We start from the raw sequence: 9736 nt of genomic DNA on the forward strand, positions 1-9736 counted from the left end.
CCCTCGTCCCTCGTCCTCGCCCTCCTCCTCCTCTCCTCTCCTCTCCTCTCCTCTCCTCTCCTCTCCTCTCCTCTCCTCTCTCACCTCCTTCCAGACAGCTTCTGCACGATCATCCCACTTATCTTTGAGGATCTTGAATGCATTATCAGTACCTTGACAATCCTCCAACCATCCTCCTCCACCTCCTCCCTTCATCAACCTCCTCCTCCACCTCCTCCCTTCATCAACCTCCTCCTCGACCTCCTCCCTTCATCAACCTCCTCCTCCACCTCCTCACAACTCCACTCTCTCCCCTGACTCTTCCATCTTTCCCCTCCCTCCTCCCTCCTCCTCGTCTCTCCTTCCCTCTTCTCTCCCGTCCTCTACCTCTTCCAGCGTCAGCAGGAGCGCAGTCCCAAACGGCGCCAGGTACTCTGGGCGGACGCCATAGCGAATATGACGGATCGTCAACTCGAAGAGCTGCTCGAAGAAGGTCTGCAACATCAACAACGTCAACTCGGTCTGAGTCAGAAACTCTCCTCACCTCCGGCTCCGCCAGACTCAACAGGAGCATCTCCATGATATGCTGCAGCAGCTTCCCCCACCTGGCAGGCAGCAGTCAAGTCAGCCCTTGCAGCTTGCGAGCTTTCATGTTGCAGTTCGCACATGGTGAACGAGCGGCGGAAGAGATGGGTCTGTTCGGGCGACTGGTACCATCCAGTGTCAGTTGGGGGATGGAGGCAGAAGAGCGCAAGCAGCAGCAGCAGCAGCAGGGACAAAGTGCGGGGAGGATGGAGAAAGGCGAGGAGGAGAGTGGGGGTAGGAGAACAGGGAGTGAAAGGACAGTGGCAGGACAGCGGCCGAAGACGAGGAGAAGGGAGCGAAGGAACTGCTGCCCTACCTCATCGTTGAGATGCTTCCAAAAGATAGAGCCCAAGTCCTTGCAAACAAGATGAGGAGAAGACAGAAAGAGCAAGCGCGAGGTACCTCAATATCAGTGTTCACCCTGACTTCCTGCCAGTGCTCTAGGATCAGTTCTCCCCTGCTAGTCTTCAGTCCGTTCAGCTCGTTGGTGAGACTCTGCGGGGAGGGGAAAAGAAGTCAAACTCTGAGTGACTGGCACGTCAAGTCAGTTCTCAGGTCTCCCATCACCTCGACGAGGGTCTGCCATAGCCAGCGAATCGAGTCGCTCATGTGCTCCCCCCAGCTTTCAACGGGCAGCGTCAGGTTTGACAAGCGGCGGCCAAACAGCACTCACTTCTCTTCCCCCACAGTGTTCTTCAGTGCAACCTCGAACGAGTAGCCCAGTCCCTTCAGGTTCTCGCTCCTGATTCCCCTGAGGACGTGGACAAGTCAAACTCAACGACGGTAACAGCAAGTCCGGGTCTCCTCTCACCTCTTGTAGAAGCGAGGCGCGTAGATGTACACCTTCTCCACCTGCTTCTCCGGCTCCCAGACCAGCTCACACGCCTCGGCGACAAAGTCGTACACGTCTCGTATCAGCAACTACCCAGAGAGAATGTCAGTGATAGAGCCATCATGGCGATTGTTCACCTCGACTTCTTCTGACCCCGGCTCCTTGGATTGCATGCTGATCTTTGAGTTGGTCCGCTTCTGCCTCATGGTGTGCGCTGATGAACAGTGAGCAAGTGAAGACAACAACGCATGTCTCAACCTTGACTGATCGTATGACCTGGCGCACTGCTGCTGTGCGAGAAACTATCATCATCATGCTTGAAGTTGCCCCCCTTGAATGCGCTCATCCTGATGAGATGAGACACCTGGACAGGAGAAAAGCGTCAATGATACAACAATCAGCAGTAGGGAGAGCAGGAAGATGAGGAGCAGGAGCAGGAGAAGGAAAAGGAGCAGGAGCAGGAGCAGGAGCAGGAGCAGGAGCAGGAGCAGGAGCAGGAGCAGGAGCAGGAAGAGAAGGAGGATGAGGATGAGGAGGGGAAGGAGGAGGAGGAGGAGGATGAGCAGGAAGAGGAGCAACACAAACAACGCCAAGGCTATATGACACTGCAGGACGCGCAAGGCAAAGACGTCACCCCATTCTGGCTGACAGCAGACGTCGAGGGAGAGATCCCCGAAGCTTGGTCGGAGCCGATGCTGTTTACAACCTTGGAGATAGTCCTGGAGAAGCTGGAGGCCGATTCCGACCTCAGCTCCTCGTGCATGTTCTCAAAGATGGAAGGGCAGGTGATCGCTAGCTCTGCCTGGAAGTTCTTCGAGAAGACTTCTATGTCGACATGCTCCCTTAGGTACAGCACTATGTGCTCCAACGACGTCCCGTAGTCCTCGCCGTTCTGAATTGCCTCCGCCATGTTCTCGCAGACCATTTTGATCACGATTCCCCATGACTTCTCGACCTCCGGCGTCCACATCGCCCCCGCCGCCTCGGAGAGGACGTTCATGAAGACTGGACCGATCAGCGGGATGTGGTGAGGGCGGACGTTGTAGAGCACATGGCGAACTCCGAGCCAGGTGACCTGCTGCTTCATACTCTCAGGATCATCGGCGAACGACACTAGAGTCCCCAGAGTGTTTCCCATCTTGATCGCCATGACCTCTCTGGGCTTCGTGAACAAGCTTGCAACGTTGGGGGCGAGCTTGAAGAGTTGGTCGTAGATGAGTTCACCGAGGTCAGCCGGCGTGTACTGCTCGAGGATACTTTCCCAGCAGTCCCTCACCACACTGAGAGTGGATCCGACCTCCTTCAAGGACTGGTCCAGAGCCTTGGTCAGGAAGGCCCACATCCAGAGCCAGGCCTTCTTCTCCTCCTCCAGCATGTCATCGCCCAGAGTGCTGTCAAACACTCGCATCACGATCTCCTGCATCAAGGGCATCTGCGATCCCCTCACTCCCTTGCGGTGGTGCAACGGTGCAAGGTCGGCAATCTTGACGTAGATCTCTGCCGGCGAGTGGATGTTGTCAACGATGCTTGAAAGCATGTCGACGAACTTGGTCCCTTGCACGACCCTGTTTGTGAACCGAAACAACGGCTCTAACTCGTCAACGTCCCGTACAGACTCGTAGATGGAGAGGCCTAGATCAGCATAGGACACCTTCCGCAGCAGCTTCCTCCAAGAAGATACGATAAAGTTCGAATGGAACTTCCATTCCTGCAAGTCCACCTTAGGGGCCTTGTTCTTCTTCACATGAACATGCTTCCGTCGCACGCGACTTGCTCGGAACACTCCTCCAGCCTGACGCAAGTTCGTCCCCTGCAGCGTCGACTTGGATCCAAAGTGGCTGCTCTGTCCTTGGAAGGACGTGGAAGCGTTCCGGGATGACACGGTCACGTCATCCCTCGACCTCATCGATCTTGGAGACTCAACAGCATCTGCAGGCTGCGCTCCTGCGTAGTTCAAGAAAGAGGAAGAATTCAAAATCTTTCCCTTGGAAGAGCTAAAGGATCCAGACTTCCTCTGGAAAGAGTTGAGCGAATCGTTCGACCCTTGACTGACAAGCTTCGGCACAGGAGCACTTTCTGCCTCCGTGTTCATCATCGTCAAGGCAAGGAAAGGGCAGTTCCCCGCGTTCCCTTGCGCACCAGAGACCTTGGCTTGACCACTGAAGGGACATTGCTTGTGCTCCAAACTCTTTCTAGGAAAGAGGTCTTGAGCGATATTGCCGTTGGATCGAACCTCGCAGGTTCCCTGTTGTTCTGGGACAGCCTCGAGCTTCTGGCCATTTGAATGCTCAGATCCAGCTGCCTCCTCCTCGGCACAATCGTCCTGGCTCGGGTAAAAGGCGTCGAGTTTCGAGGAGTTCTGCATCGGAGTGACACTAACGGTCTCGTCCTCCTCGGGGATTTCTTGCAGGACGCCCCTCTGCGCAAAGGACAAGTCAAGGTGTGGCCGAGCAACCATGTCGGAGCTCTCCTCATCACCAACTGTCATGGTCGCACGAATGTCTGCGAGGTCAATGGTGTTAAACATCGCAGATTTCTCGATCCCTTTCTCCTTCTCCCTCTGGTTGGCACTTCCGAATGTCAGGTGCGATGCCACAGTCACTTGTGCAGTATCCGAAGTTTGCACAGCATGAGCCAACCTTCCATTGCTAGCAGCAATCGCCTTCCCGTCATCAGGCTCCACATAGTCTCCAATGTACATACCAGGAAGCAATGAGTGCGCGGCATGGGTGTGGATTCTCATGAATTTGTCAGTCGCGTCCTTTCCAGAGTTGCTCTTCATGATGTGCTCTCCTCCTGGATGATGTGTGATGTAATTGGTCACATCAAAGACCATGTTCTGAACAATGATGAGGATCTTTCCGGTGTCTTGAAGCTTGACAACATCGGTGCGGGACAGTTCGGGTTGTTTCAATTTCTTTCTCCGTTCTTCAATGGCCTTGAGGGCAGCCGCATCAAGCTCTTTGCCCTTCATTTCTTCTGTTTGTCTTCACTCTAACTGTCTTCAGATCGACTGCATATGAAGACGTATTGCAAAATATCGTTCCTGTTTTGCAAGGTCAACAGAATGCAACAAGCATCAAAACGAAGGGGCAAATAAAAAGAATGCAATTCAGGATATCTTTCATACTGAGTACTCTTGAACGTTTCATGAGGCTGTTATGGACAGAATGCATGCACATGCAGCTCAGTTCACAATAAATTGTCTACAGGTCTCTCGGGCACATATCAGACATTTTCAGGGATCAGGGATCAAGAACGCAGCGAGACATTTTGAGCTAGACAAGTATCCCTGATCGCACGCAAACATGCAGAACAGTGAAGGATAAATGTATTTGTGCCATTGTGGAGGAGGGTCTAGAGAGCATGCCCTCATAGACGGTTCACAGGAATGCAGGGAAACACATTCGTTCTCCAAACTCACAGGGGCAGTGCCTGGACCCATCACATTCTGCATGTCAGACTACTGGGAGGGGACCATTCAGGGATCTTTCATAAATTTGGGGAAGGGCGAGGGGATAGATGGAAGCAGGAGTCAGGACAGCATCATTCCACCCATGCGTCTCCTCTCCTGTCCTCTCTTGCTCGCAGCATTTTTTGGGTCCTCCCTTGACCCCACCCTACCTATAGCACCACCCCCGTTGTTCCTTACAAAACCACCCATACACTGTAACCATTTTATGGAGGTTGGGTTCCCGACCACCCCCTTGTAAAGCTCAAGAACTAGTACCCCCACCCCCTCATTTGATACACTTTGGTCGAACAATCTGCCCGGTTATAACGTACTACCCGTACTATACAGGTATTTATCAGGGGTACTTGACATCCTACTACCCGTTCACATTGGAACCCTTCCACCCACCCCCGGAAATTCCTTCTCCCAAAATCCTTTCCAATCTCTTTTTTCCTCCGATGATCTATTAACCCTGTAGCGCATTTTGTACTACCCCTCCTGTTTCTGTTAAGATTGGGTACCCCCCTAGCATGATTGTAGGGCTATTTTTTTGGATCAGACCCCTTCAATTTCATACCCTACCCACCCTTGTAGACTACACGAATAGTACCCCTTCATTTCTCTATCAAAACATGGGTCCTTCGATGCACAGTCCCCAACCCCACCATTCCCCTCTGGCCTCCACAACCCAATTGTTTGACTACCCCCACCCCCATATTTCATAGGAATGTTGAAAGGGTGAGGTCATCCGAAACGTGAAAAAATGCCTTTTGGTGTTTCAGATGCTAAAAGCAAAAACTAGGTAAGGGAAATGTGAATGTAACGGTCCATACATGAAAAATAACGAACCTGCGTGGAACAACGGAGAAAGAAACGGATTGAAACGACTGTGTAACGGTTATGGGAACGGTGGTATTCGTGACTTCACGTGCGGGTATGGCGTGGTCGGGGGAGGAGGAGGAGGAGCAGGGGCCGCTAACGCGGGAGGAGGAAAGGAGGAGGAAGGTCCAAGAGAGCAAGAACACTAAGAAGAAGAAGAAGACAACGAGAGAGAACAGGCACAGGTACCTTGGCTTCAATGAGCGTCTAGAAGCGGTACAAGTAGACGTTCTGAGGAGGACTGGGCGAGATGAGGGGAGGTCGACGGCGAGCTTGCTGGACGAGGAGCTGAGGGAGGAAAACGGGAGCCACTTCGAACAACAGATCGGGAAGTGGGGAGAGCTGAACCTCACAGACGACTTCACTGTCTTCCTGAACCAGGTGACGCCGCTGGTCGGTTCCCTCCCCCTCCTGCTGCACAACAAGAATGGTGTGGTGGAAGCGATCGTCCGCCATCTCTCGAAGGAGGAGAGCAAGGCCATCAAACCTCTCTGTGCATGTCTCTCTGCCTTGGCACGGGATCTTCGCCATGAGATGTATCCCTTCTTCAAGCAATCAGTCGTCCCCTGCCTTGTTGGCCTGCTGCAGACTACGGACGCGGAACAGCTGGAAGACGTTTTCTCGTGCTTTGCCTATCTCTTCAAGTTCTTGTTGAGATACGTCGTTGATGACTTTTTCGACCTGTTCGACTCTCTCTTCCCCGTGCTCAGCAACCGCTTCTGGTACATCAGGAGGTGAGTTGTGCTGGTGCCGAGTCTTGCGAAGTTGGATAACGCGGGAGATTGTGCGTAGGTTCTCCTCGGAAGTGATATCCTTCTTGCTGCGAAAGATGCCCACTGATAGACTAGAGATGAACTTGACTCACATGTTCCAGAGAGCAAGTACGTTTGTAGCAGACTTCGCTTCTAACAGCACGCGGTCCAACAAACTCAACTCAGAGCAGGTACAGTCACAAGAGAAACCTTGACAGACTCTCTGAACTATCTTCCATTCATTGTTTATCATATCTTCTATCCCTCCCTCCCTCCCTCCCTCCCTCCCTCCCTCCCTCCCTCCCTCAAGCTTCCTCCTCGATTTTCTGACTTGGTTCTTGTCCATCTGATTTCAGGTATCTGAGCTCATCATTGACAAGTACTTTGCGCGCGTCTGTGAGCACTGCAGGCTGGAGCAGTCGGAGCCTCTTTGGACTGTGCTGAAGGAGCTTGTGGAGGAGGGAGCAGAAACAGGAGCAGGAGGCAGCTCTTTGCTGCTCCAGCACGCTCTAAGGTACTCAGCCATCGCCGTCGCTCATCGAGGAGGAGCTCGACTCGCTCATCCTCGGCTCATGTTCTCCTCTCTCCTCCTGTCGCTCCGCCTGCCCTCCGTCCTCGATGGCTCCGACCCGGCGCTGACAGAGAGTGTTCTCCTCCTCGCCTCCTCCCTCCTCTGCCATGCAGCGGAGGAGGACGTGGAGGAGCACGCGGAAGGATGGTCGAAGATCTTCGAGCTGCCTGACAAGGAGAAGCTTCTGGCTCTCTGCTCGCGCGTCTGCTCCAGCAGCCCCTGCCCTCCTCTGCTCTCCTCCCTGCAGAGGTTCTGCAACAGGCTAGCGAGCGAGGATGTGCGCATGGCAATGCTGGCGCATGAAATCGCAGCCAGCAGCGTCGCTTCTCCCTCCTCCTTTCGAGCTGGGGACGAGCTGTACAGCCGCTGTCTGAAGGAGCTCGAGACGTTCGCTGCAGGGAAGGAGGAGAGGAAGAGCTCAGCGGTGTGGGAGTGGCTTGCTGTACGATGTGTCAAGCACGTTTCGACCGCAGAGATGAGGAGGAGGAGCGTGCAGACGCTGAAAAGGTGGCGGACAGGCTTGGTAGGACAAGGCAACCTGTAAGGAAGGGCAAGGGGAAGGAGGAGGAAGAGGAGGAAGAGGAGGAGGGATACACGGAGAAAGTTGTAAGAGCTCTCCTCTCCTCGTCGCAGCATGTCGACGACGATGCTCTCCTCCTCGTCGAGGTTCTCAGTACCGTCTCCTCCCTCCATGGCAGCTGCGGCTCAGCCAGCGCAACCAGCAAGGACGGGAAGAAGAAGAAGGCGAGGATCTCCTCACATGGGAGCAAGGAGGAGGAGCGAGAGGAGGAGTCAAGGGAGATGGAGGAGCTGATTGACAGCATCGTCCTCCTCCTGTTTCAGCTTCATCCTCACAAATCAGTCGTTGTTCAGCAGCTCCTTGAGTACTGTCAGTGGAGCACGACGAGGTCGAGGCGTTCTGTCCTTCTCCTCGACCAGTGCCTTCCAACGCTCTCCTTCAATCTCATGTCGTCTGACGGCAGGTAGTCTCCTCCTCTTCCTTCCCCCTCCCTCCCCTCTTCCCTCTCCTCCTCCTCCTCCTCCTCCTCCTCCCCTCCTCTCCCCCCTGATCTTCCTCCTTGATCTCTTGATCTCTCGCTACTCCTCCTCTCCTCCTCTTCCTGTTTGTCGTTGTTCTCCTCCCCTCCTCCTTGTACTACTTCTCCTGCTCCCCTGCCATATCATCGCTCCTCCTCCTAGTGTCTTCTGCTCCCAACCGCGCTTGTTCTGACTCCTCTCCTACCACAGCTTGCGTCTTTCCACCATCCGCCTCCTCGAATCTCTCCTCTCCTCCTCCTCTGCCGAGCTGGACCACTCAGTCGATCCCTTCACTGTCAACCCCGACCGGGCACTCCTGGACCTCATGAGGAGGGTTGAGGAGGCGCCGATGGACGCGGCGAGCGGGAGGATCAGGGTACTGAAGCTGCAGCAACTTAGCTCGGCCATCGAGTACAACAAGATCTCCAGCAAGTTCTTTCCTCTCGTCTTTCCCTTCCTCATCGGCCAGTTCAAGTGCAGGTTCACCCTCCCTTGGCCGAGCGTCAGGTATGAAACCCATCCTTGCTCTTCCTCTCTCCCAGATCATGCTCTTCCTGCCTCCCCTCCTCTCTCCCTCTCTCCTGCTCATCGTCTCTCCTTCTTCTTCGCCTCCTCCTCTTGCCCTTTCCACCCCTCCTCGCCCCCCCCCTTCATCCTCCTCTCCCTCGTAACCTTTCGTTTCTTTCCTCTCTCCCCTCCCCTCCTCTCTTCCTCCCTCCTCCACACTCTCCCCTTACTTCTCGAGCAGGGACTGCATGGCCAAGTACGCGAGGGTCAGGACTGACGACTTCTGGCGCAAGCTTCTCGTCCACCTCTCTCTTGCAGCGCAGGAGCCGACATGCTCGAGCCTGGAGGCCGCAGACCTCATTCTTCCTCCCTCTGAGCAGCAGCAGCAGGAGCGCGCGAGGGAGAGGGAGGAAGAGCGGAGGAAGGACAAGAAGAAGGAGAGGCCGAGCCCGGAGGTCGCCCTTGTAGCTCTGCCGCTGCTGGGGGAGGAGGACAGGGCCGAGAACTTGATGAACGGGAGGAGGAGGAGCCACAGGTTTTCTGGTACTCCAGCAGTCGAGCTGATAGTCCAGCTGCTGCAGTCAGCCAGCGTAGAGCAAAAGCTGTTTGACAGGAGGGCAGAGGGACTAGTCAAACAGTTCCTTCGCTTCCTCTGCTTCCAGTATGACCCGCTCTTTGCGGAGGACCAGGAGGCCCTGGAAGAGGAAGACAAGAAGAAGCTGCTGGAGACGGGGAAGGCGGAGGGGCGAGCGGGCAAGGGCATGCAGAAGACGAAGAAGAAGGCTAAGGGGATGAAGCAGCAAGAGAAGGAGCAGGAGCAGGAGACAAAGGAGGAGGAGGAGGAGGAAGGGGCAGGTACCCTCCTACGGTACGGGAGGATGGATGCAAATCGTATCTTAGTGGCGTACTTGGAGATTCTCTCTTCCCAGCAGGGGGCCACCAGGTTCGAGCTGGGAAAGACCCTCCACCGCATCTTCTACAACCTCCTGCCGAAGGCGCATAACCGAATCCAGCAGCTCGCACTAGCTGGGCTGCTGCTGGGGGGGTCCGGTAGTCTGGTGCCTTACAGGGCTCAGCTGGAAAATTTGATCGACGACGAGAAATATCGTGATGAGCTCGTGTCGTTCCAGGTCTCCTCT

At 54.8% G+C, this 9736-nt stretch overlaps 2 protein-coding genes across 2 annotated transcripts in view; one reads left to right on the forward strand and one right to left on the reverse strand.

The window, feature by feature from the left end:
• Nucleotides 1-273: 273 nt before the first annotated feature.
• On the reverse strand, nucleotides 274-4370 carry GUITHDRAFT_120658 (hypothetical protein; the record flags this gene model as incomplete). The annotated part of the gene is made up of 11 exons (XM_005820100.1): nucleotides 274-474; nucleotides 524-584; nucleotides 646-686; nucleotides 881-919; nucleotides 967-1059; nucleotides 1132-1186; nucleotides 1238-1315; nucleotides 1376-1485; nucleotides 1534-1610; nucleotides 1673-1760; nucleotides 2031-4370. The coding sequence occupies 11 exons, from the start codon at nucleotides 4368-4370 to the stop codon at nucleotides 274-276; spliced, it is 3183 nt and encodes a 1060-aa protein (XP_005820157.1).
• Nucleotides 4371-5786: 1416 nt separating this feature from the next.
• Nucleotides 5787-9736, forward strand: part of GUITHDRAFT_120659 (hypothetical protein) — a gene marked incomplete at both ends in the record, with an annotated part of 10786 nt that continues 6836 nt past the window's right edge. The window contains 6 exons of the mRNA XM_005820101.1: nucleotides 5787-6463; nucleotides 6522-6672; nucleotides 6838-7478; nucleotides 7526-7960; nucleotides 8301-8597; nucleotides 8839-9727. Of these exons, the coding sequence (XP_005820158.1) occupies nucleotides 5787-6463; nucleotides 6522-6672; nucleotides 6838-7478; nucleotides 7526-7960; nucleotides 8301-8597; nucleotides 8839-9727 (3090 nt within the window). The remainder of the gene's footprint in view (nucleotides 6464-6521; nucleotides 6673-6837; nucleotides 7479-7525; nucleotides 7961-8300; nucleotides 8598-8838; nucleotides 9728-9736) is intronic.

Source organism: Guillardia theta (genome assembly GCF_000315625.1).
Source record: "Guillardia theta CCMP2712 unplaced genomic scaffold GUITHscaffold_191, whole genome shotgun sequence".
Lineage (NCBI taxonomy): Eukaryota > Cryptophyceae > Pyrenomonadales > Geminigeraceae > Guillardia > Guillardia theta.